General features: G+C 40.4%; 1 protein-coding gene and 1 long non-coding RNA gene across 6 annotated transcripts in view; one reads left to right on the top strand and one right to left on the bottom strand.

Moving 5' to 3' along the window:
* The window catches only part of CLVS1 (clavesin 1), a 151,275-nt gene that overhangs the window by 9,961 nt on the left and 113,416 nt on the right, over nucleotides 1-27,898 (top strand). For both annotated transcript variants that reach the window (XM_001927833.7, XM_013996738.3), the window contains one exon: nucleotides 2,224-2,850. In XM_001927833.7, the coding sequence (XP_001927868.3) occupies nucleotides 2,396-2,850 (455 nt within the window). In that variant the 5' untranslated portion in view covers nucleotides 2,224-2,395. The remainder of the gene's footprint in view (nucleotides 1-2,223; nucleotides 2,851-27,898) is intronic.
* LOC106510074 (uncharacterized) overlaps nucleotides 1-27,898 on the bottom strand; it is a 188,340-nt gene that overhangs the window by 89,235 nt on the left and 71,207 nt on the right. The window contains exons 4-5 of one of the 4 annotated variants that reach the window (XR_014843761.1): nucleotides 10,322-10,482; nucleotides 6,288-10,165 (exon numbers count right to left, since the gene is read on the bottom strand). The exons of 2 other annotated variants lie outside the window; for them this stretch is intronic. This is a non-coding gene — a long non-coding RNA (uncharacterized LOC106510074). Of the gene's footprint in view, nucleotides 1-6,287; nucleotides 10,166-10,321; nucleotides 10,483-18,731; nucleotides 20,861-27,898 lie in introns of those variants that run through there. One more of the 4 variants, XR_001308208.3, reaches the window with a different exon arrangement.

The following is a 27,898-nucleotide window of genomic DNA, read 5'->3' as shown; positions in this document are numbered from 1 at the left end:
TAGGGTATATGGGAAAACCTAGAAAAGAGTGGGAAAATAGAAGAGTTTTAAGAAGGCTGAAGTCATCAATATCACAGAAAAGAGTGGGAAAATGGGAGAGTTTTAGGAAGGCTGCAGTCATCAATATCAAATGCTAGCTGGGGTCACCCATAATAGGTTACCGAAATTTGTCTATTGGATATAGCAACAAAAAGGTCATCCACTGGTAGGGTGATGTCTAGGTTTGCTTGGAACGGTCCCTGATCATGCCTGTTGTTTCAGCAATATTGTTGTCAGCGCTCCTCAGTGTCTAAATTGGGGTAATAAATTATAGGATCATCCCAGTCATCGGTTGGTGAGGACAGTCAAAGACAGACTCTGCTTTGGGTGTGGAGACGAATTTGAAGAGGGAGACATCCAACAAGGGAATATTTTGAAGGGGTATGGGGAGGCTGTTAGGGAGTTTTAACAACAGATGGACATTGAACCAGATGGATTTTGAAGATTCTTTCAATCCTGGGACTAGTTCACAGCACTGTTTTCCTTTACTATTCTAAGTCCTTCAGGATCAGTGAGAATTAAGACTCTTAACATTTCTTATTTTCACACATTACAGAGCTATATGCCATTTTCTTACAAATTGCAACACTTACATTTTATAAATAAAAATGTTTACTATTCTATCATCTTGAAGATGAATACTGAATAGTTAGTTACCCAAACTGTCCTTCACCTTCTCTATATCACAAAGGCAATATAAAGCAGATATATGTGAGGTGACTGTCTACCCGGAGAAATTACTACTAGTCCTAAATTAAGTTAAAGAATCATTTTGTGTTTAACGTTTTTGGGGGCATGATAAAGCATTAATAATCAGTTGGAAGTACATATTTTTCCTCTTATTGTGGATACTGTGTGATCTAGGACAGCTAGGGACAAAATACATGCCTCTAAGTTTTTTTATACCTAACATATCTTCTGATTTGGAGAACTTCTTTGTGTGTGTGTGTGTGTGTGTGTGTCTGTCTGTCTGTCTGTCTGTCTGTCGTCTGTCTTTTTTAAGGCCACACCCACGGCAAATGGAGATTGCCAGGCTAGGGGTCTAATCAGAACTATAGCTGCCAGTCTACGCCACAGCCACAGCAACACCAGATCTGAGCCACGTCCGCGACCTACACCACAGCTCACAGCAACGCCGGATCCTTAACCCACTGAGTGAGGCCAGGGACCGAACCCACAACCTCATGGTTCCTAGTTGGATTCATTTCCCCAGCGCCATGATGGGAACTTCTGATCTGGGGAACTTCTAGGTCAGACCAAATGAATGTCTGAGAAAGCTTAAGTATTTATATTTAAAATAAGAAAGATGTAAATAATATGGGCTTCCCTCTGTACATAACTTAGGTCGAAAAATCATAAGGGATGCATCAGAGGGGGTTAAAACACTCAACTGTTATCCTAAGTAAAAGAACATCTCAGGACAAGAGAAAAGCTGTATAAAAATGGTTTTTAAGCCATATGGATATCGAGTTAGGTAGGGAGGCCACCAAGAGCTTCAAGTCCCTTTGCCTTCAGCAGAAGTGCGACAAAGGCAAATAGTAAAACCTCTTGTAAATGTCCACATGTGAGCCCCTTTCTCATTGCTGTTGAATTTGATTATCGAAGGTCAAGCTTCCAGCCATAAGCCTATCCTTCCCTCTCTGCTCCAGTTCAGTTCAGTTTTGAGTAATTAGGCACCATGGGGTTAAAATAGGGTGACTTTTAAAAGTCTCCTTTTATGGTTAGGCTGCAAATGGCTGCCTTAAAATGGGTGGGGGAGGGGTATTTCTGTGAAAGAAACTCTTTTTGAGAAAAGGAGCTAATGGGAGGCTATAATTTCTCTGCCAGAGCGAGGCCTGTGAATAGCCCCATAAAGCAAGCTGTTAACAGAGGATGATCTTGCTTTCTACTGTTTCTTAGGGTAATTCATAAAAGAGCCATCTCTTACTAAACTGACCATACACTACTACGTTAACTCGTCAATGTAACTAAAACCTTCCTAAACGCACTGTAAATATTTGCAAATTATGTCTTGAAATTGTCGATAATAACAATTACGCTAACCATTCTATTTTAAACAAAATAAACCCTTTATTCTTCTAATCAGATCTGCAGCATAATATACTGCTTCTCTGAGTTGCAACGAACTTGCTCAGACTTCCTTTGTCATCTGTTTTGTTTCCTTTGTGTGCATTTGTTTTGCAGACGCAATGGCCTCGGTTCTGCTTCTCTTTTGGATGCCCACCACCAAATAGGCCCTGGATGTCCTACCACTTTCCGGGAACAGAAGGAAGACCCTCTATCTGTCTGTTTTGGTGGCTGCTTGGTAGTAAAACAACTGTTGAATGGGCTACCATTTCAGCAGACCATCACGTGAATGGGACCAGTCTCTTTTCCTCCCACATCTCAGAAATTAAGCACTTGGAGAGGAGATTTGGCCAAGATGACCCATTTACAGGCTGGACTCAGCCCAGAGACTATAGAGAAAGCTCGCCTGGAACTGAATGAAAACCCAGACGTTTTACACCAGGATATTCAGCAAGTCAGGGACATGATCATCACCAGGCCCGACATTGGATTTTTACGCACAGATGATGCCTTCATCCTGAGATTTCTCCGAGCCAGGAAGTTTCACCAAGCAGATGCCTTTAGACTCCTGGCCCAGTACTTCCAGTACCGCCAGCTAAACCTGGACATGTTCAAAAACTTCAAGGCTGATGATCCTGGCATTAAGAGGGCTCTCATCGACGGGTTCCCTGGAGTGCTGGAAAACCGCGATCACTATGGCAGGAAGATTCTTCTGCTGTTTGCAGCCAATTGGGATCAGAGTAGGTAAATGTAGATAGTGTCTTTATTTGGTTTTTCTTTTTTATGAGCATAGTCACTGCATGCTTGTGGCTGTACGCCTTTACAGATAATGGGCTTTCGTTCAAAGATACATATTCCACACATTCACAAGGAAACATTTAAGGCCACAGGTTTACTGTTGTCAAAAAGGTGATTACAGATCCACAGCAATGTTGTGGATCAATGGAATCTCGGTGTTAGAACTGAAAGAGACCTCAGAAGCTTTTCTACTCATCAAAGGGGGTCATTTATTTTAGTAAAACTGGTCTTCTAGAAGAACCATATATACTGTCTTTAGTGTTCCCATCTTTAAGAACGACTACAAAAACGGATTCGGTAGATGGCTTTAAGTAAAGTGTTTTAAACCTGTAAAAGAATTTCTTGGATCCTTTCCATGACTTACTTTATTTATTTATTTATTTATTTATTTATTTATTGTCCTTTTAGGGCCACACCTGAGGCATATGGAAGTTCTCAGACTAGGGGTCTAATTGGAGCTGTAGCTGCTGGCCTACGCCAGAGCCACGGGAATGCCAGATCCGAGCCACGTCTGTGACCTACACCACAGCTCACGGCAATACCAGATCCTAACCCACTGAGCGAGGCCAGGGATTGAACCCACAACCCTAGTTGGATTCATTTCTACTGCGCCATGATGGGAACTCCTCCATAACTTTAATATCTAACATTTCGTCTGTGTGCCAGACCTTCCCATCCCAATGCTGGCTAGCCTTCCCCACTGAAAGTCCTATAAAGAACTACAAACTTAACATGTCCCAAACTGATGCATCATCTTTTCCAGTCTACCTATTCTTCCATCCATTCCAGTCTCTCCAGCCAGAAGTCTGGGTGTCTTCCTGGACTGCTCCTCACCCTGCTCCTCACATCCAATTAACTGCCAAGTCCTACCCTTTCTTCTTAACACCACCTCAAGTCTGCTCTTTCTCTTTGCTCTCATGGCAACTGCCCTAGTGTAAATTCTCATTACTTTCTTCGCTGCATCCCTGTGGCAGCCTCCAGACTGGCACCCCTGTCTCTAGCCTAGTCTTCTCTGAGCCTTTCTAGTTTTTACTATAATCAGAGTAACCCTTCCAAAATTCTGTTATGTAATCCTCTCATTAACGTTCTTCAGTGACCTGCAAGGTCTTCAAAGTCAAGCCCTTTACGATCCACCTTCCGCATCTCGTGCTCTGTTTCACCCTCTGTCCTTTTTCATGTGCTGTGGTCCGGCTGGTTGGAAGTATACGCCTTGCCTTAAATAATGGAGGTTCTGTCATGCCTCCAAGACTTTGCCTCACCAGACACTCAGTGGAGGGGTCAACACTTTCTTAGGCTGAAGCCAACTGTCTTGGACATAACCTGCCTACTGACTCAGGGCTATCGATGTGGTTCTTCAGGAAGATATGCTTCATTTATCTCCCACCCCAACCCTGTTTTCATGCTTGCATATTTCATTAAAGTAGTTACAACAGGAGTGTAAGAACCACTGTTGTAATAATATTTTTTAACACATACCACATGCTCTGCTAACCATTTACATATACATATATTATCTCCTTGAATACACTCAAGAACTTTGCATGGTAGATATTACTATGATCCCTATTTTGTATTTGATGACACAAGGTTTAGAGAAATTAAGGAACTCACTTAATGTCAAACAACTAGTGAAATATAGAGTGGGGAGTTAGGCTTCCACAGCCTGACCTGAGAGTGACTTGGCTTTGTTATAATTGCCTGTTGACTCGTGTGCTCTTTCTAACCCCTCTTCCCAAGACTGAAGGTCCCTTGAGGACAAGAGACTATGCCTTTTTCATGATTATCTCCTGGGCACATGGAGTAACAGACAATAAATGCCGAATTAAAAAGAATGCATGAATCAGTCTCTAAAACTTCACCTGTGGCTTCAGCGGTCATAGAGGGATCATACTGAAATTATGGCACTTGGGAAAACTCAGGTTTAACTTTAAAAATATACCAAAAATTCCTTCCCTCTGATATAATTAAAAGGAATATTTGGGGTGCCCCTTTAATGCCTCATACAGCTACCCCTCCCATTAAAAATGATGATTAGTGTAGGACATCTTAGCAACTGCTGGCTGTTTTCTTGTTGATAAACTGGAAGAGGGCAATCTAAGCCTGAAAAGGTATTTGAATATTTTTTTTGTTTGTTTGTTTGTTGCTTTTTAGGGCCTCACCTGTGGCATCTGGAAGTTCCCAGGCTAGGGGTCGAATTGGAGCTACATCTGATGGCCTATAGTACAGCCACAGAAATGCCAGATCTGGGACATGTCTGTGACCTACAGCACAGCTCATGGCAATGCCAGATCCTTAACCCACTGAGTGAGGCCAGGGATTGAACCTGCATCCTCATGGATCCTAGTTGGGCTCATTAACCACTGAGCCATGAAGGGAACTCCTGAATGTTTTAACACTATCAGTCTAGAGACTGGCCAGGTCTGCACCTGGGCCTGGGCTGTCCTGCCATGTCTCTGTTTTGTTATTCCATTAGTGTTAAGGATGAGCTTCTTGAAACAATGCTTCACTGATGAAAAAGATTTCCAGGTCTGTACATTCACCCATCCATCAACTCAACAAACATCTGAAAAGTATAGACTTTGTGCCAGGGCTTATGCTAAGGCACTGAGGACAGTGATGAAAGCACAAGGTGCCTAGCCCCTTTAGCCACCCACTCTCTGGCAATGGTGCAAATATACAGACAGTTAACTTCCATTCACAGAAGAATTCCTTTTGAGACACAAACCATCAACCCAGGATGTGAGTCTTAAACTAGAGGGAACAGCTGGCCTCTCGATAATGGCACATTAACATTTTGGGTTTTGAAACAGGAAAATCTGATGATTCTGGAGAATGACCATGATGACTTCATTTGTGCTGAGTTGTAGGTGTTCTAGAACGTCCATCTGCTAAGACAGATGATGCAGAGAACACCAGTAAGCGATGATTTACACTTGAAGAGAGAAATCATAGTAAAACATCTTGTTTTGTTCTAGTCTTTGGTCTGTATATATCTCAAAATGTGTTGTTAAGAAGCAAGAAGAAAAAGTCTCTGAGGGAATAATTTGAATCTTTATGACTATGATGACCTTGAAGGAGTTACTTCACTTCTCTGTTCCTCAGTTTCCTTCTGTGTAAAATACAAATCTTGACCTAGATAATCCCTGAGAACTCTTCCAGCTCAAATGGCTCATTAAGCTATTTTGGCCTGATTCTATGGATGGAAAGGGATTTTAAAAACTCGCTTTATAGGCTCCTAGGCTCTTTGAAGTAATCTCTCTCAATGCCTCTCCCTCTCTCTCTCTCTTATACACACACATACACACATACACACATGTCTATCTTCCACTCCAAGCCTGGGTCTACCTGACTACTCTTTTTTTTAATCAAATTGCAGAACACTCTTTGTTCCAAACCATTTCAGCTTTAATGAAAATGTGAATGATAAGTCAACCCCACTGACAGCCCAAGATGTTTAGAAGCAAAGAAACCTCAGTTTAAACCAGCTACTGCCATGTGATTTACTAGTTCTATGACTCGAGACAAGCAACCTCTTTGAGACGCAGTTTTCTGATCTGTATGGTGGGGATGACAGTGATAGTTATTTAGTAATGTAGCTGGGAGGACTGAATGAAATGGCATTTAAGGTACACAGCTCATTGCTTGGCACATGGTAAGCACGCAGTAAATATTAGCTTCTAGTATGATCATTAATACAATAAAACATCCCACTACAAATATAATAGAGCACAGATGGTAAACGAATTAAAAAGAGAGACAGGAGTACAATATTTGACAATGGAGTTGGGCCGACAAGTGTGATCGGCCACCCGCCCATCCTTAGCACTTGTTTGCTGTCTCCCCACACACACCCTTATCACACAGACCTAGCCTAACGGGGCCCTGAAGGCCTGAAGAGTTGGCACAGCTTTGCAGAATGATTACTGGACTCTCGTGGGGAGCCCGCAATGACTGGGAAGTGATCTGAATGTCTCATTTGAAAGGTTTACTGAGATTAAAATGGTTATTAATATTTATTAAAACTATGCAAATCTCCTTCATCTAGACCCAGATAGCCTGAGCAAGTGCACAGAATGGTGAGTGATGGCATGCTCTGTGCCCCAGGGGCATGTGCTGGGCTGGGGTGCTCACAGGGGCACAGGAGTCTCTGGGCATCCAGAGCATACAATTGGCCTCCTCCAAAAGCCAGGCCTCAGCAGGAGATACCCGACTCCTTCTTTTCTGAGGCTGCCAGGCTGAACCAAAATGAGTTAGATTAAATCAGCCCCCGCATACCCATTCCTAAAATGAAGCTGGCACCTCCAAAGTCAGCCGAGTGTATATTAGCTCGCCAGCCTGGTGTGTAACAGTGGCCTATGGGGACACTCTTGTGCAATGAGCCTTTCAATCTTTCTCACTTAAACTCATGTTGGCATCTGCAAGAATTCACACTTTGTCCTTTAAGATATGATAAAAAAGAAATCTACTTCCCATTTGTTTCTGAGTGGCAAACTTGCACGGGGCTGCAGAGCCTGGCTGGCCAACGAATGCCCTTCCCACGAGGAGGAAATGTCAGCCCAGAGGAACACATCTATTGTTCATGGATTTCGCTCAGTTAAAAAAAAAAAAAAGAGTAAAATGTGACCCAGTAATTTTACTTTCTGGAACTTCAACTTTATCAAATGGAAATGGGTATAAGATCTGGCATGTGGAGTCATTGCAAGGATTAACCGCAATTGCTCTAGTTGATGGTCTCCAAGAAGCAGAATAAAACAGTGATTAAATGCACAAACTCTGAAGCCAGATGGCCAGCTTCAAACCCCAGTCACCTCCTAACCAGCTGTATGATCCTGAGCAAGTTGTTTAAATTCTTATTACATTCAGTTTCTCATCTGTAAAGTGGGGGTGACTGGGATCACAGATTAGCACTAATTTGGTATTCAATAAATGGCAATTGTTTCTGAAGAAAAAAACTCAAGCCAGGCAAAGATCTAGGATACTGGGTCACAGGATGTTCTTTTTAAGGGTAGTGGATTGTGATGCCATTACTAATTTCCCTCCACCTGAGAAGTATAGAAAACATAGGTGAAACCCAAGCCACCATGCTCCAAAGTCCTCCATGGTAGCTCAGTTGTGGCTGGGAGGCTCTGAGAAGTCACCTGGTCTTAGTGCCCCAAACCTATTAGGTTTATTACAGTCTCAGGATAGAAGAAAGCTTTGTAGAGGAGGGGTCCAGGTAAAAAAGCCCCCTCAATAGACTACAGTAATGTCCATTGGTGCCATATGTAGACTTGCAGGTCCCTAAGTACCTTTTTCCCCCCCAAGTACTTTAACGTGGGAGAAACGATAGGAAATGCATCGCAAGTCAAAATACATGAAGTTACCCTGGACATGCTTTTGTCAACAAATTATTTTTTTCTCACAACTGACAGCTCAAAAATCAGCAGCCAGGTTGAAAATGTGTTGCAAAGTTGGCTCTTTAAGGAAGTGGAGGCACTCTGAGGAAGAGCTACGTTAGGGTAATTTAGTAGAGAAAAGGCAGCTAATGAACAGCTTGATTACTACCTTCAAGGATATCAAGTTATTATAAGAAGGCAATGAATCCTGTAGGCTCTCTTTCCCCAATGTACAGAAAAAGGGACAAAAGATTTGCACTGAAGCACAACCATCTGGAATGAAGATTAAGGAGTCTGAGCCAAAACCTCAGCCCCAGAGCTGAGACAAGGGTGAGGGGGTGGGGCATTTGCCTGGGGTGCAAAATTTAAGGGGGTACCAAAACACTCATTAATCAAAGTAAATAATATTGTCATAAAACATTTTTTTGGAATCAAAATTAATGTAAACAGAAATTCCTGATGAACAAAAATATCAAAATTTTAAAGAAGGCAGGATAAGAGTTATTGATTTTTTCCTTGTGCCTCCGGCTCCAATAAGGCTCTGCAAAGCATTGCTCAAGCCAGTCAGATTTCTCAAGAGCCTTAAATTGGGTCTAGTCAATTATGTTACAGCACATACTACTGGTCATCTGTCCATGTGCTATACAGTTGTAAAGGACCTTATGGCCCCCAAGCATTTCCATGTACATTTTCTGATTTAATGCTTATGATCATTTGAGGAATTTCAGAATCAATAAGTTACAAATAACAAAGAAGAGGTTTGGGAGAAAAGGATACTTTCTAACCAGGACCACTATGACTCATCAATGGAAAAACTTGGACTCAGACTCAGGGCTTCAAATTTCAAGCGGATTCCAAAGATATCTGGAGCCATTGCTCAGCCCCTGAGTGATTAAATGTTTCAAAATCTCCATGGAGCTTCTGAGAGGCTGGACATGGATCTTCTGGTGGTGGACAAGGGAAATGAGCACAGTCGAGAGGACCTGAGATTGAGAGGAGGAGGTTCCCAACAGGAGCACAACTGGCATTTGGAGCTGCTTCATTGGACTGTGTCCAGCATTGTGGAGGGTTTAGTATCCTTTCTACCAAGGCCAGAATCACCAAAACAACCACATCCATATAGAACACATCCAGAGCCCTTAGAGGACCTAGAACCCACTCTGAGAACCCCCGATTGTGCCTATCTAAAAACGTCCCAATACCAATGTCAAAACGCCCTTTGTTAAGCACCACTGCACCAATTGTTTTACATATATAATTTCTAATTCCTATCATGGTCCCACAAGGATCTATGTTATGGTATGTAGGTAATGTGTAACAGAGAGGGAATTTTCCCTCATTTGTCTGAACTCTGCTTTTCCACTAAACCATAGCTATGGTCTCAAAGCTCCTGAAGCCTCTCAGAATCAAAATCTGAATCACCGGTATATTGCTAAATGGCAAAGTGGACCTGAGGTCCAAATGCGATGTTTTTTCACAGCCTCCCCTCAGCCCCCTCTCCCAACCAAGAAGCCCAGGGTGGCTTGGTGTAGACAGTAAAGCCATTCCTTCTGAGTTCTTGTGGGGCTCAGACAGTGAAGGATGTGTAAGACAAAGTTGGGTGGACCAAAAGTTGAGATGATTCTGGAAGTCCTGCTATGCGTGGGAAGGGAGGAAGTGGTGAGGGACTCCTCACTTCAGTTGGAGCAAATAAGAAAGTGAGTGGATAGCGATCAACAGGCAAGACTTTCTATTCTTCAGTGGGATGAATCCGAGCCTCATTCGTTCCTCCCTGCACTTCGTAAACATGCAGAATGCCTACAGTCGTCCAGCTCTGGGGGAGTTCCTGAAGGTCTAAAGGAGCTCTGGTTTCCAGAATAGCATTTCACACCAGCCCTCCAGCCCCTCTAGACATGAAACGACAGGAAGATGGATGTTACTGGGGTACATGACCTTCTTGCTGTCACCATTCTGAAAGCAAGGACACTGTCATATTTACTTTATAATGAAGAAAACAACCAGGAATCTGTCTGCTCTTCGGGAGCAGGTGCTTTTCCACTCACCATTTTTTTTCTGGGAAGGCATTCAACTGCTCCTCATCCCTTCATGCCAGGCAGTAATTTATTTGATGGATATGCTGGAGATTCAGTTCCTTCAAACGTCACCGGTTACTGCTGACCTGTGGCAACCTCCAGAGGGCTGACGTGTCTGTGTCCCGACAGCTCTGGGGTGAGAGATGAGCATCAGGGAGGTCCTCTCTTCTGATTGAAACCCTGAGGCAGTAGGTGGAATATAACTCTTCAAACTATAAATAAACCACTTGATTGAGGTTCACCTTTAGCTTCTGCAAGAGCATAACAGAGCTTTTTATAAGCAGTGGGGGGTCTGCACTTGGTTGTTTCACTGTCCTTGGTATAAGAACTTGTGAACAAAAGGGGGCAGGTTTCTAATATGTCAATGCTGGAATACTGGGGAGGCAAGAAGAGGAGGTAAGTCAGGTGGATATTATGCTTCTCACCAGGGCCATGAAATAACCCTCCTCCCCAATCCCAAGGCTTATCAAGAGAGGTTCAAGAAAATGTCAAGCAGTTCGTTCTTCCTACAGAAATATTCCCATAATCACTCTGGTAGTGATCAGTTTTCCAACTGTTGTGACCTTGGGAATGAGCAAAAACGAACGAAAGAGGAGTGTTATGACAATCACAAAAACAATGTTGAGTCCTTACCATGGGCAGGCAGTGATGCTCTTAGGTAGTCACCATTAATATCCTTATTTTGCAGGAGATGAGACAAAGACTCAGAGAGGTTAGGTAGCCTATTCAAGATCATACAGCTGGTAAATGGCTAGAACAAGCTATCTCCACAGTTCAAACACCATTCTGCATAGCTCACCACTAAGACCCATTTGCCAAACTTGAGAGCCATTCAATCATATATTCAGGGGGGCTCTCCCTGAGGTGTCAGCGAGCAAGCCTCTACCAGTCACTCAAGGTCCCAAAGACTTGAAAAAGACTTCATAGCTCAACAGGTAAATCCTATTGCCACATACTCCAATCTCACAGAGACCTGGCAAATCAAATGTTGAAGATCCTGTCCAATCTCTAGGCTAGTTATTTGAGAATAACAGCAACAATGAAAATAGCTTTGTTTTTTTTGTTTTTTTGTTTTTGTCTTTTTTTGTCTTTTTGTTGTTGTTGTTGTTGTTGTTGTTGCTATTTCTTGGGCCGCTCCCGCGGCATATGGAGGTTCCCAGGCTAGGGGTTGAATCGGAGCTGTAGCCACCGGCCTACGCCAGAGCCACAGCAACGCTGGATCCGAGCCGCGTCTGCGACCTACACCACAGCTCACGGCAACGCCGGATCGTTAACCCCCTGAGCAAGGGCAGGGACCGAACCCGCAACCTCATGGTTCCTAGTCGGATTCGTTAACCACTGCGCCACGACGGGAACTCCAGCTTTTTTTTTTTTTTAAATCCCAGCCCAACAATGGAATCTGGATATTGCTTGGAACATATTACAGAAAGTGATCCTAATATGAGTCTGACTTAAGGTAGTGATGCAAAGCACCATCTTTGTTACCTGTTCCCTCCATTAAGATGAGTGTTGATACGGTGGCTTTCAGTTGACAAAGTGAACCCCAGCTGAAGTTTACCAGCTCTGTGACCTTGGTGAGATATGTAACCCCTCTAACCCTTGGTTTCCTTCCCATCTGCTAATAATCATATGTCCTTGGTACAGAAATGAGGGTTGAAGGAGGTTTTAAGTAGGAGGGGTCTTGACACAGAACCATTTCCTTTCTTCCATAATTCAGGTAGCTTTCCCACTTTTGCCTAATCCAGAATCTAAAATGCCCAGGATACGATTTCTCATTCAGTTTAAAGATCTTATAAAATGGAGTAGATCTCTGTTGTATGCTCCTGAAAGGCTGGTGATTGATGAGGAAATGAACTTGAAGAGTTTACGATCCTTCCTCAACCTGCTGGACGAGTGTATGGCTCTCCATGCAAGTCAGCCGATCTTCAAATATTTCTTTTAACTCCCCCTCTTCGACCACAAAACTCCTTATCAGACATTCTTCAGCACTCACACTCTGATTCCTCTTAGTCCAGGGCTCAGCTGCTTTCTGCCCACTGTCAACATGCCCTCCGATTGAGCTCAGGCCCTTGAAAGAGTGCCTGTTAGATGCCATCTCCCGTGCAATTGAATGGAAGACAGAGAAGCGGGTCTCAGCTCTGAGATAACACGGCAACACATGTCCCTGCCAAACTGGGTGGCTGGCCCTCAGGGAGATGTCAGATGTCACAGGGCTCCTGCAACATTGTTACAAATGCCAGTGGGGTTGGGGGGACTTTGGGCAGGAGGTGACTGTCCGGGTCAGAAGACCAAGCTTTTACTGACTGTATCTTTCCAGGCCACCTGCTCCTCCCAAATTCTCACTCACAAACCCGGGAGTTTAAAAGACACAATACTCAATACCTTGGAGATGAAAAAGTCCCCTCAGATGACTATAAATTTGAAGGTCTAAGAATAAATCCCTCCTTCCCAGAGCACAGCTTGGATAAAGCAGCCAAACCAGGGCTTCTCTCAATTACTTGAAATCCTGCTGCAGTGGGGGCACAACCTGGGTCTGCTCTTTAAAAGGCCAGTGTAGGTAAAAGAGGGCGCGGAGAAAGAGCATTTTTAGTCATGATGTTGCCTGTTTGCTGCTTTCACTGTGAGGTTTTCTCAAAGGCTAGCTGACTTCCTGAATGAGTGCACTATGAGCCACGGGTCTTGTATGATCTGAAGCTCTTCAGGGATGTTGGCTGCCTCCCCCAGTTCTCAAGAAGCTGGGAAACATCTTTTGGTCCCTTTATAAGGAGCACAGGGCAGAGTTTGGAAGGAACCCCTCCAGTCCCTAAGCCCTGAACCTCAGCCCTATAGGACCAGCCACCAGCTCTCCAGCCCTTTAAATATGGTTCCTAGATAATCGCTCCTGAACAGTGATATACAGAGCCTTAAGCAGCTGCTGGGAATGATTAAATGCCTGCACTTCGCTAAGGTTGTAAATCAAGCTCAGCAGCCATTTATTGTGAGGGTACTATAAAGCAGGAGAAGTTATTGCTACTATACTGCAAAACGTGGCATCAGACAGGAAAATAAAGAGAGGGTAAATTTCATGGTGAAGGTTTTAAAGTGATGTGTTGTTTTTTCTTTGCACGTTCTCTTTCTGCTTCTCATCATTTTTCTCTTCTCTCTGCCTCTATTTCTTCCCTATCTCTAATATTCCCCGCTGAGTGTCTCTGAATCTAATTTCAAATACGGCACTCCCACAAATAACACCCAGAGCCTTCCTGGTTTAGAGCATGTTAATATTAGTAATGCTTGCAGGCACTGGGCATCTCCTGTGCCATGCTGTTCATTTAATTCTCACAACTTATAAAGGAAAATTATCATCTTCACTTTAAATAGAGAGTATCTACTCTGGACAAAATCACAAGGCTGGTTGGTGGTTTCATCCTGAGTACATCTTTTTCTCCTTCATGAAAGGTGGTTATGTTTGGGATCTGCTGTTGGGGACTTGTCACCTAATCTATGATGGCTCACAATTTGTTGCAAATTCCTTGCTCAGGAATCTTGAATGGCTCCTTTGTAATAAAGCTGGTTCAGTCCCTTTGCCATACATTTTGCCATATAAAAACCGCAAGAATTTGGTATTCCTTTCTTTATCCAAAGGACATCTTCCCTCTGAGTCAAATGAGTCTCATACCTGCGCCCCCCACAATGCCCTGCACCCCCACCCCCCACCACTGATGATTTTTCCCACCTTTGCTAACGTAGTAGTTCCTACTACTCAGTTTTCATTTCCATAACCAGGTAAGCATAGGCCCCACAGAAGCACAGATAAGAGAACTGGGAAGCTGGGGCCTCAGAGGACCTTTCCTGGAGGATGATCTGACTTGAAGGAGAAAGTTGAGTAGGTAGAGGGAAGGAGTGTGAAGGAGACTGAGACCAAAAGAGCACACTGTGCAGAGACCAGAGTTAGGGGAACGGGGAGAGCCTGCAATGTTGGAAGAGCCTCCGTTGGTTCCATGGAGCATAGACTATAAGGGCTCACAAGGATAGAGATGAGCTGAGCAGACAGGCAGAGGCCAGGAATGAAAGGTCTCACTTACCATAAGGAATCTGGGGTTTATGCTGGAGGGCAGAGCAAGCCCTACTCATCTTTCAAAGCTTCTGTCCATGCTAAGAAGCTTTGCCAATGGCTGGGGCAGCCCTGATCTCTCTCTTTGTTCTTCCCTGAATGCTTGTCACACTAATCTTCTTTACTGCACACTTGTTCATGCTTCAGGAAGTTCCTGGAGGCAGGATGCTGTGTGTTTTTCTCCTTGGTATCCACGAGTACAGAGCGGAGCTCAATACCGTCTTCTTGACTGATTGGTGGGGAGAAGTTTAGAACAAGGGAAAGCCCAAAAGGGAGGCTCTTTGGGAACTCTTCCCAACGATGATATTCTTGTTCAGGGGATTAGAGTTGTGTGCAATTGAACTTGAGGATGAAAGAGGAAGACAGAAGAATGCTCCATCTACCCCTTGCCCAGTGATTCTCTGCCTAACAGAATGGAGACAGAGAACGCCCTAGAAGCAACAGAAGCAACCAGGGCACAGAAAGGGAGTCGCCACTGTGGGGTGTGTAGCAGCTCCATCCATGTGTGATGAGCTCAGATGCCAATTTCCTCATCCAATAGTGAAGTGGAAGTAGACAACTTCCACTGTTTTCTCACAATTCTTAAATTTTGTCTTCTATGTGTGTCATTGTGCATAAGACAGAGTTAAGGGAAGGTTACAGAAACCTCCATTGTGCAGGGTGCTTTTTTCCACGCAGAGTCCTGGGAACAGAAACCCAATTCCCTGCCTCATTCTTTGTGAATGGCTACTTATTTCTATTCAGGATCCCCTCAACCTGACAGGTTTGTGTGGATTATGTCGAGCACACATTTACTCATGAGTTTCTGATGAGTTAATCCATCACATTTTTTTTTCAGCATGCATACTGATGAGTATATCACACATTACAGCTCAAGTTTGATATTTGATCTGTGAAATCCCCCAGAACAGCACGGCAATGCCTCATTTACCTTCCAGCTTTGTAAGGGAAGAGAGTACCCCAGGGAAGTTACATCTCCAGATAGTTGAGGGTTGCCTTGCAAAAGACAATTTGAAAATTTTATCTTATTCTGTTGTTTTCATTTATTTATTTATTTATTTGTTTATTTATTGTCTTTTTGCCATTTCTTGGGCCGCTCCTGAGGCATATGGAGGTTCCCAGGCTAGGGGTCAAATTGGAGCTGTAGCTGCTGGCCTACGCCAGAGCCACAGCAGTGTGGGATCCGAGCTGCATCTGCAACCTACACCACAGCTCACGGCAATGCCAGATCGTTTACCCACTGCGCAAGACCAGGGATCGAACCCGCAACCTCATGGTTCCTAGTCGGATTCATTAACCACTGAGCCATGACGGGAACTTCCTGTTGTTTTTATTTTAAAAAACTTTAGAATGCATTATGCATTCCTTACCCTTGTTAAATATAATTTAATACTTTGTTTTTTTAATGACAAGTGATGACTACAGTGAACTTCAATTACAGTGCCCTGGGCTGTGAAATAGCTTGATATTATGACAAGGGTTCTTGGAGCACATGGGCTTAGTTCCCATGATACACAGCCCATACTGCCATGCTATATGAACTTTCTAATCTTTATTTTTTTTTTAGTACTTCTTTCTCCTCTTAGCTATTCATTGGTTACCATTAGTGGACTTGCTTCAAAACCCTTTCTCCTAATAGTCTGTGGATTAGGAAGCCAAAACTTGCTTGTTGAATTATATGCTTTGGGTGAAGACCTATGGGGAATCCCAAGGAATAAAGTAAATGAGCTGTAGCAGTGCATGAATTTTATAGCATCTCATCTGTATGCTCAGAACTACAGCTCTGCCTGATGCACCAGCAGGCAGGGTGTGAAACACCTTCCATTACAGATTCTATTTGTAACTGTGCAAAATGGAAAACCTGGGCCGTTTTTCTTCCAAGGTTTTCCCAAACTTGGATTCATATATTACCTCCCCCTCTGACTTAGGTATCTTTCTTCTCTATAATATTTGGCCCAGCCTGACAGAAAAAGACCATTGAGAAGTGAGGTATATTTTGCATACATACACACATAAATACACACTTACACACACTGGGCTTATCCTGGACAGCAGGACAGCAAGGGATAAAGCACTCAAGAGCTGTGGCCGGACTGCTGAGAATGAGTCAGAATTTTACCACATACTAGCTGCCTGAGCCTGGGCAAGTGACTTAAATACTGTGCCTCAAAAATAAATAAATAAATAAATAAATACTGTGCCTCAATTTAAAATCCATAAAATGGAAATAGTAACAGTATCAACCTTAAAGATAATGAGAACTAAAGTAGTTGATACAAATAAAGGCTCAGAGAAATGACTGACCTATACTAGCACCCTAACCCTAACCCTAACCCTAACCCTAACCCTAACCCTAGTGCTAGTATAGGTCAGTCAAAAATAGTCAACCTATACTTGACTATTTTTATTAATATGCTTTTTAAAAATTCAGTAATTTTTAAAATCGTAGTCGATTTACTATATTACATAGTTAAAGGTGTACAGCATGGTGATTCAATATTTTTATGGATTATATTCTACTTAAAGTTATTTAAAATTAACAGCTATATTTCTCTGTGCTGTACAGTACATCCTTGTTGCTTATCTATTTTGTACATAGTAGAGTATCTCTTAATCACTTATACATAGTTTATATCTCTTAATCCCCTACCTCCACCACGTCCCTCCCCCACATCCCCACTGAAAACCACTAATTTGTTTATTAATCTGCTTTTATCACAAAGTTATATAAAGGTTAATTTATTAGTTTACTAAATATGCACTGAGCACAAAATTTTGACTGGATAATTTATATCTCATTTAATACTGAGCATTAGGCTATTTTCAATTTTTAACCAGTATATAATGGTACAAATATCTGTACATATAAATATTTCTTTACATCTCTACATATTCTGTCCCATCTTAGGATAAATTCCAAGAAGTTGAATTAATGAGCAATGAAAACTCACATGGTTCCTCTTGTACATGTAGTTAAATCACTGTCCAGAAATAATGTTCCAATCTGTATTCCCCCAGCATCTATAAGAACACCCCTCTCATTGCCCCACGCTGCAACATGTTGTTTTGCACATCATCATTAAAGCTCTGCTTTCTGTTGGTCTGATAAGGTTTTATTGTTTCCTGCTTTTCTCCACTTCCACCTTTTGGATTTGGAAGTTATTATCTATTAATTTACATGTTATTCTCCACATTTTAATATGGAAGCTTTACCAGCAGATTTTGCTAAAAAGTCTGAGGTCAACCTCTCTATTCTCATCCAGAATAAGGAAAAAAAAAAAAAAAAAAAAAAAAAAAAAAGAATGCCCTCACTTCTCTCTGAATGTCCCCATATTTAAAATCACAGCTATTTGTTGTTTCAGTCTATTCAACCCCACCATGACTGTTATTGTGGTTATTACTTTCAATTAATGCCTGTTCAAATTTTCCAAGATGTTTTACCAATTTCTTTGCTCACTGTTGAATCCTACACAGGACTCCTTTTTGTGAATTTATTTCCTTTTTATTCAAGTGAGGAGATGTGTCTAGTAAACTCAATTAACTTTTGTATGTTTGAAAATGTAATTTCTTCTTTACTTTTAAGTAATATTTTTGTTGGGAATATAGCTCTAGATTAAAAATGGTTTTTTCCTGAACACTTTGAAGATATTAATTAATTGCATTGTTTGCTTTAAAAAAGTGTATTGTTGGTCTGATAGGCCATCTGTTTTTTGTTTCTGGTGTCTGTTTTATGCCAAAAACATACTGTTTTGATTATGAAGGCTTTGTAATATAGCTTGAAGCCAGGAAGTGTGATGCCTGCAGCTTTGTTCTTCTTATTCAAGATTTCTTTGACTATTTGGGATCTTTTGTGGTTCCTTACAAACTTTAGGATTCTTTGTTCTCTTTCTGCCAAAAAAATGCCATTTTGGTAGACATTGCATTAAATTTGTAGGTTGCTTTGGATAGTATGAACATTTTAACAATATTAATTATTCTAATCCATGAACAGAATATCTTTCCATTTATTTGTGTCTTTTTCAATTTCTTTCATCAATATTTTATATTCCAGTGTATAAGTATTTCATTTCCTTAAATTTATTCCTAAGTGGTCTTTCCTTTCCTTTCTTCCTTTCCTTTCTTTCTTCCTTTCTTTCCTCCTTTCCTTTTCTTTCTTTCCTCCTTTCCTTTTCTTTCTTTCTTTCTTTCTTTCTTTCTTTCTTTTCTTTCTTTCTTTCTTTCTTTCTTTCTTTCTTTCTCTCTCTCTTTCTTTCTTTCCTTCCTTCCTTCCTTCTTTCCTTCCTTCCTTCCTTTCTTTTTTCTTTCTGCTCCTATTGCAAATGGAATTTTTTCTTGATTTCTCTTTCCAATAGTTCATTGCTAGTGTACAGAAATGCAGTTGATTTTTGTCTGTGGAGTTTATATCCTGCAAATTTACTGAATTTGCTTATTCTAACAGGTTTTTGTATATGTGTGTGTGTGTGGAGTCTTTAATATATATAATGCTATGTTATCTGCAAAGAGATACTCTATTTTCCCACACCCTCTGCCATGGGCTTAGAAGAAAGCCCAATTCCATGTTATCCCCTACAATAAGCAGACAGAATTTCTCTATTCTTGTTATGACTAGGATTCCTCATTTTCCATCTCCTCCTTTTATGTGGGGAGACAGTTCTAGTTTCAGTCCCAAGGCCTGACTTCTATCTCATCACCATGACAGCATTAAAGCCCTAGTCCCTAAGAGCTAGATCTATTTTATTTATGATTATTTATGATTCCTGCTTTATTTGTGACCTGTGGATTTCTGCTGCCTTACTTTTGACTTCAGCTATGAAATAACAGTTTAAAATTATATGTATCCCACATTTATGTTTGGAGAGCAGTTTCCACTTTCTGGCATCAGCCTATTCTACCATCTTAAGAAGAATCTTTAATATATGCAGATTTGTATATTTATCTTATATTTACTCACTTTAAGTTATTTCCTTGGATCTCAAGCATACAATCACATATTATTAAAATATTGGTAAATTTGTTCTCTATTTTTATCAACAACTTTTATAGCTTTATTTTTGCCTTTGTATTCTTGTCATAGATTGACAGCACTGTGTCAAATATAATTTCAATATAATTGTATTTTTAACAGTCTTTCTATAGCTTCACTTCCTTGTAAATACTCTATTGTTCACTTTATCTTCAGAATTGATTATAGCTTTTGTCTGTACAACATAAATGCTCTTTTTCTTTTTCAATTATTTTATACAGACAAAAGCTTCCTCCAAAAGATAATTCATTTGGAGTTATCTGCTCTGCTTTTTGTCAACTTAATTGTTTTAAGCTTTTCTGTGTTCTTTGTTTTGGATGTGTTGCTTATACATTACAATTGTTATGGATGGTAGTGTTATTGTTTAACACTTTTTATCTTTGCCATTTCTGTACATGCTTTTCTAGTTTGTTCATTTTTGCTGAACAAAAAAAAATATATTTATTTTTATTTGCTATTTTTATGAAAAAAATTTAAAAATAAATTTTGTGCTTTCAATTTTAATAGTGATTAACTTAGACTTTTGAAAGACAAATCCTAGGCCTATATTAAATTAACTCAACTTATTAAGTAATAAATTAGTAATTTAAAAAATCATCTCTCATGGAAGATGAGAAATGTAATACTGTCTCCTTTTACACTACACCACTCTAATCCCAGTTTTCCCTCAGAATTCTGTGGTTATGGAGGCCATAATTTGGTTTCTATTATCAGAGAAATAAAAGTGATCAATTTAATTAACTTAAAATATATTTTAGTAATTAATTTTATAACCATTTGAAACACATTCAAATTTATCTCTGCATCTTATTCACTTTTCTGCTGGATGCCTGTCCACCTATCAAGATTTCTGTATTTCAAGCTTGTTTTTATATGTGTTGTTTTCAATGTCCTGGCATACGTTCTCCAGCAGCTTATTCAGGAAGACTGCCCTGATGGTGGAATTCTGTGTATTTGTATCTGACAATGTGCTTTTGCTTTTTCTGAGAAGCTTTATTCTCCAGAGTTCTTAACAGTTTTCTAGCTTGATTTCCAGCACTTTGACCTGTTGAGCAGTTTGAGAACAACTTGAAATAGGTATGGATTTCTTTTTCTGGAAATTTTTATTTATTTATTTATTTTGGATTTCTATAAGATTCCTCCTTTTTTCAGATACTGAAAAATTCCTCCTTGTTATGCTTAAGAGTGGCTGTTATCTTGATATTTCTTTCCTGAAACAATGTACACTCTAGATTAGAGTGTTTATGTTAGGAAATACTTCCTATATTGCTGTAACTAATTCCTCTCTTGTTGTTTCTTATTAAGCAGCAGTGTTGTGCAAAGTCCATGCCGTTTCTCCTATCAGAGTGACCACTCTTCACATCAGCTTCTTTAAGTTCCATAGATACGATATTCTCTGAAATGGACAAATGAGAAATTTAAGAATATTTTCTCTTGCTTCTTGCAAAACATCTACTTTAGAGAGGTAAACATCTCTGATACTTTCTCTCCTCCTTTAAGCTGTTGCTCAGATGTCATATTCTCAGTGAGACCTACCTTGACCATCTGATTCAGCAAAGCAATCCCTCCCTAAACTCTGCACTCTAGATTCCCATTTCTGCTCTACTTCTCCTTTTGCCATACACATATCAATTTCTAAAATACTCTCTAGCTTATTTGTTTGTTTAAACTATTTTTTATGGTTGCTTTTCATTTTCCCCCACTCCAGCTTCACTAGAATGAGAATAGGGATCTTTGTATGTTTAGTTCTCTGATATATTCCAAGCACCCAAAATAGTCCTTGGCATATACTAAGTGCTCATTAAATATGTGTTGGATGAATGATTAAATTCCCTGGGCCCACAAAGGAAGCAGCATTTAACTGAGAGAGGATCTGCAATTTGGGCTATGGGATCAGTTGGAATAGGTAGGATGGCTGGCCTTCTCTTTCATCCCAAGTTTCTTCAGGGCATGATGCTCTTATGGCAGTTTTCCCAAGAACATAAAGGCAGAAGCTGCAAGACCTCTAGAAGCTGAAGATCCTAGTGTCATGTGTGCCACATCCTAGCAAAGCAAGTCACAAGCCAATCCAGATCCAAGGGGTGAGGAAGTTGACTCCACCTCCAATGGCAAACTGACACTGTATAGCAACGGGTATATTGGAAGGAATTGTTGAGGTTTTGATTGTTTGTAAAGATCCATCATCCAGTCAACATAATTCTCATCCCTCCCAAATGCAAAATATACTCGCACCCTCCCCCAACTCAATTTTCAGCATCAAGATCCAAGGTCATGATCTCATGGTTTCCATCAGATCCAGATGTGGACATGGCTCCTGTGATGCTGTATCTTGAGAACAGAAACTTTTGATCTAGGGATCTGTGAACTAAAATGTCAAGTTATCTGCCTAAACACACCCAACATACCATGGTGGATGACTGAGATATCCTCTTCAAGACAGGGAAGAATGGGAAGCACATAATAGTCATTGGTCCATAGCAATTCTGAAATCCAGTTAGGCCATATTGCCAGTCCTTCCTACTTTAGAGTCAAGTGTTTAGGGACAAAGCTTTTTAATTAGAGCTTGCTTCTATTGATTTGAAGTGGCTTCAAGGTTTATTAGTCTCCTTGACTCTTAGCTCTGCCCTCTAGGCCATTGGTCTTGCCTTGTGAGACATCTTTCCTTTTCCCTTTCCTATTTGCAGCTGAGTCTGCAGCTTTCTCAGTCTACCTCTTGCCTATAGAACATTGAGGACCCAGAGGTTTCTTTTTACTTGAACTGTCTCAGTCTATTTCAGTCCAAGCTGTTATCAGTGTAACTCTCTTTAAAATGTTGTGAGTTTCTTGTGAAAGTTTTTGCCATGCTCCACGAGTTGCATCTGTTTCTTAAGATAGATCATTCTGTACTTTAGGTGAGTAGCTGCCAAATGACAATGCCTTGAGTTTTTTAGATGCTTTTTTTGTCTAGGTGAAAGTGTTTATTGGGCACTATCTTAATTCCTTCTGAAGTTTAACGAAGGACCAAGAGCCTTGATTTAATCTCTATTTTGAGGTCACTTTTTACATTGAGAATCATTTGCAAGTGGAAGAGACTGAGAATATGAAATAATTTTATTTTTCAACTCAACAAATCCTGGACCTTTTACCTCTCCTCTAAGTATGCTCACAAAATGAAGAGTTCCTTCCTAGTTCAAGCCTCCTTTGACATAATTTATCATACATGACCAAAAACTGCCAACTGACTCAACTTTTTGCCATATTCACTGGTTCTTTCAGTATATTTTCTCTGTTCTGCATTACTTCGGAAAATGGTCTTGCAAATGTTCCATCTTTCTGTAACACAAATTGGCTTCCTCCAGTCTTTAATAGCAACTTCCTTACTGCTCTTCCACCGTTGCTAACAACCTTTTCACTGCCTTTCAGCTTTCACCTGCAACCTAGAACTAAAACCAGTGCCTTGTGTTTTAAGTTTTTGTTACAGCAGAACTCCATTTCCAGGTATCAATTTGAGTCTATTACTGCATAGCAAACTATACCAAAATTTGGTGTCTTAAAATAACCATTTATTATTTCTCATGATCCTGTAAATTGACTGAGTGGTTCTTTGCTGGTTTTGCCTGGTTTCACTTATATGGCCATATTCAGCTATTGGGTCAGCTGTGAATTGGGCTCAGTTGTGACAGCTGGAGAGCTGACCTCTGTCTCCAAGCAGTCTTTAATATTGGGCTTCTATAGTGCTTACAGGGTTCCAAGAGAGAAAGGGCAAAAGTTACAACGGGCATGGCTCTGGGACTCACCTGTCACATTCTATTTGCCAAATAAATCATGTGATCAGCCTGGTTTGAAGAGGTGCAGAAAGAGACTCTTATCTTTGGATGAGGGGTACAGAACATCACATTACAAATGGTACTGTTAGAGTTTCCATTGTGACTCCACAGGTTAAGAACCCAACTAGTCTCCATGAGGATGCAGGTTCGATCCCTCGCCTCATGCAATGGGTTAAGGATCCAGCAGTGCCATGAGTCGTGGTGTAGATCACAGACATGGTTCAGATGTGGCATTGTTGTGGCTGTGGCTGTGGCCTACAGCTACAGCTCTGAATCAACCCCTAGCCTGAGAACTTCCATATGCCAAGGGTGCAGCCCTAAAAAGACCAAAAACAAAACAAAACAAAAAAACAGTGCTGTATCCTGAGATGTGAGGAATTTGTGACCCTTGAATAAGGTACCACAGAAGCCAGGTCCTGTTAATTTTTGTATTCCTTGCAGCACTAGGCAGATAATCTAACAAACATAAATAAATGCTATAATAGATATCTGTTTAAAGTGAAGGAGGAAGAAGAATTGAGGTTAGTAATTCCAAATCTGATGTTCTTTTTAAAATAGACTTGGCATTCAGATACTTTCAAAAGCATTTTTTACCCCTATGATTTAGGATTTCACTCCACATAATAAATGTGGCCAGAAAAATGCTGATTTTATCTTTTAATACTTGAAAACCCTAAAAGCATGTTCAGTTCAGTTAAAGGATTTTCAACTTGACAACTCTCATGAATACCATATTCAGGCTATCATAAAAAAGTAAGCTAAAGATCTCTTTATACTGGAGGCAAGAACAATTCATACACATGAATATTTTTCATTATACATGTCTGTGCAGATGAAAGTATTAGATGTAGAGAGCATGAGAAAATTCAAGGAGAGCTTTTTAAGGAAGAAATCCAATTTTTTCTCTTTAGTTAAGAAAAAAGGGAGGAGGAAGCATTGTTTCTATATATTGCAATAAATTTCATCTTGAAACAATCAAAGTGACTTTAAATCCTAGCAATTTAAAATATGGTCAAAGTTGAGAATAAACTTGTAGAGTTATCAGCACAGTTATTGTTTTTGTTGTCATGATAATGCTCTATTGTTTAAAATCCAGAGCCTTATTTCACATTTCTGCTTATTAATGGATAAAAGAGTGAACAGAAAATTTCCAATCACATTTAGGATTACTTATAATGCAAGTATTTCATCTTTTTAAAATTAAAGACTACATATTATGCACTTACTCAGAGGAGCATTGCATTTAGTTGCTCCTCAGTACTTAAGCTGAATTAAATCAAATTGACCCTGTAGTTCCAATTCCAACTGTGACTTAAAAGTTTCACCTTCTCTGTATGGTTTTATTCCTGTATGCACATTGGAAAGAAATATTTTTTCAGATACTTTGGAAGGCATTTTTCTCTTCCACATTTAAGGGGGTGTCACAACTTAGCAAGATTTTCTCCACCTAAGTGTTGGTCCCTGATCCTGGGTCAGGATGAGATTCAGAGGCTCACCCCAAAACCATCTGCTTTTATTAGAAACACTAGGTTCTCCTTCTCTAAACACACACTGAGACATCCCCGACTTGATCAGTCTACACAGATGCAACAAGAGCCACCATGTGCCCAGCCCTGCAATTCTGAGGATGGAGGAAAGAAGTCCCTGTTTTCAAGATACATGTAGTTTAATTGAGAAATGAATATTTATGTAAAGAATCATAATCTTGATAATAATAATTGCAGCTACCATGTTGTGCACACCTACTCTGTGACAGGTACTTTCCATATATTACCTCCATTCTTCCAAAAACACTGCAATGTAAATTGTTGCTGCCACTATGGAAAACAGTATGGAGATTTCTCAAAAAAAAAAAAAAACCTGAAAATAGCATTGCCATATGATCCAGCAATCCCACTCCTGGGCATATATCCAGACAAAGCTATAATTCAAAAAGACACATGCACCCTTATGTTCATAACAGCTCTATTCACAATAGCCAAGACATGAAAGCAGCCTAAATGTCCATCAGCAGATGACTGGATAAAGAAGATGTGGTACATGTACACAATGGAATATTACTCAGCCTTAAAAAGAATGAAATAATGCCATTTTCAGCAACATGGATGGACCTAAAGATTATCATACTAAGTGAAGTAAGTCAGAAAGAGAAAGACAAATTCCATATGATATTACTTATATGTGGAATCTAAAATAAGACACAAGTGAACATATTTATGAAACAGAAACAGACTCATGGACATAAAGAACAGACTTGTGTTTGCTAAGGAGGAAGATGGGTGGGGGAGGGGAGGTTTGGGAGTCTGGGATTAGCAGATACAAACAATTATATACACATGGATAAACAACAAGGTCCCACCATATGGCACAGGGAACTACATTTGATATCCTGTGATAAACTATAATGGAAAAAGAATATGAAAAAGATATACATATATATATATATAAAACTGAAGAATGGAGGCATAATATATGTAAAAAAAGTATATATATATACATATATATAAAAAACTGAATCACTTCGTTGTGCAGCAGATATTAACACAACATTGTAAATCCACTTCAATAAAATAAATTTAAAAACACTGCAAATTGCACATTCATTATGTCCAGTCTGCAGTGGGGAAACAGGCTCAGGGAGTTCTGTGAACTTGGCTAATACCATTGCTGTAGTAAGCAGATGAAGCAGGAATTCGAATTCAAATTCAGTGTCCAAGGCCATGCTCTTTCTGGGCAGCCTTCTAATCCAGGGAATAGCTGAATTGGGACACCTGGTAGAAAATCTTAAAAGTGCCCAAGATGAGGGTACAGGACCTCAGTTAACAGTGAGGAGAAGAGAAATTATTGTTGTCTTTCTTAATAGGGCACATTTGTGGCTTATGTGGAGACAGAGCTTGAATTGGAAGGTGAGGTCGACTTATAGACACACGGGATGGGCAGGGTTAACGTAGGCAAGTTAGAACCGGGTCATGTGGCCAGACTGTCCCTTCAGCATAACTTTCCTGCTGGCCCCTTCAACCTTATCCAGGCCAGTCTTACTCTTTTTTTTTTTTTTTTAATCACCTCCTGTATCACCATCTAAGAACTGTCTTTTCTTCCTTCATTCATCAGAAAGACCCATTAACTCCATAAAGCATCCTTCAGACTGCAAATCCCCCAAAGCCTCAGAAGTCCTCCAGCACATGCGTTCCTTTCTAATCTGCTTCAGATGGATTTCTATGTATCTCTCATTTGTGTTTTCATGTTTTCCCACGTATGCTGGTTGTCTCTCAAGAGGAGGTAAGTTCCTGGGAAACAAAGACTTGTCTTCGTGTGTTAACTCCCCTCCAGACTCATCCTGCACTCTATTTACCCTAAACATTTGCTAACTCAGAGGCATGTTATTGGAAATAAATTAAGGCAACAAAATTAATCAACGACAATCCATGAAAACTGTGCTGAATGGTGCACTGAGTCTAAAAAGGAATTTTCATTATTATGTCTGCAAGTTGGACCTGTACATTCTTTAACTTTTTCTTTTTTTAATTCTAAAAAATTTTGAGTTCCTCCCTTTTGATGTTTTTCTTTCCATTTTTTTAATTCATTTTCCCCAGTATTTCCTTCTAGTTATCTTTTTAAATTTAATTTTCATTTTATTAAGATAATACTGTAAGTAGTTTCAAAAGCCAAATTATAATAATAGCCTTTGAACAGTAGGCAGCATCTCCCTACCTCTCATTATCTCTATCTCTAATTCCCTTGTGCAGACACAAATGTTTTTAATTATTTTGACTGTATCTTCTGGTATTTACGTGCATAAATTGCTATTTGTTTATTATTTTAGTTTAAGTTACAGTTTAGGAATTCTACTAAGAAAGTTTTACCCCAACTTTCACAGAATTTTTTTTCTTTTTCCCAACCTCTTAAAATAGTTAAAACCCAATTTGGGGCTAAATCAATATTTAGTGTTTACAACATTATAACTATATAAATAGTATTCATGGTTGAGCAACATTTTTTAAAAAACTGATTATATTTTAAATGTTCTTCAGCAGTGAGCAACTTAGATATTATTTCCTTCCTTAGACAATATTTTGTTATCCTTTAAGTTAGTAATTGCTTTTATAAGAGATTACTTGATATTCTATGCATCCAGTACTTTCTTTTGCCCTTGGCCATGAGCCTGAGACTCTGACTTTCCTACCTTGTCATCCCTCCATGGCAAGGAATGCCTTGGTCAAGGGAACCAAGGGGACAGGGACATGCCCACCTGGAGCTTGTGTCCTTCTGCCCTCCTAGACCTGTCTTCTGAAATGCTGGGCTCCAGAATTCCCCTGCCCAAATGGCCCCAAGCACACTTTCAGGTCCCTCCTGGCAAAGGTCCTACTGGGTGTACACCTCATGGTAAAGGAAGGGGCTGGGAGTGGACTGGGGGCTGGAGGCACCTATCAATAATACCGCCCAGCAGATGACCGCATGAAGTCTCCTCTCGGTTTCTTCAAACACAATCGCTAATACCTCTGTTTTATTCGTTAGAGAAGTCCCTCCTTTCACAGTGGTCCAAACCCACCAGACCTGCAGAGCTGCTGACACCCGTCGCCTCTCCTCTCCACCCCTTTTGGAGTCTCTTATTTCTCCTCCATGCTGCC

This window comes from Sus scrofa, chromosome 4 (genome assembly GCF_054392235.1).
Source record: "Sus scrofa isolate SSC_HxYL_T2T_F1_AM1 chromosome 4, Sscrofa_HxYL_maternal_Yorkshire_Landrace_v2.0, whole genome shotgun sequence".
NCBI classification, from domain to species: Eukaryota; Metazoa; Chordata; class Mammalia; order Artiodactyla; family Suidae; genus Sus; species Sus scrofa.
This window is presented reverse-complemented; position numbering and strand designations above follow the sequence as displayed.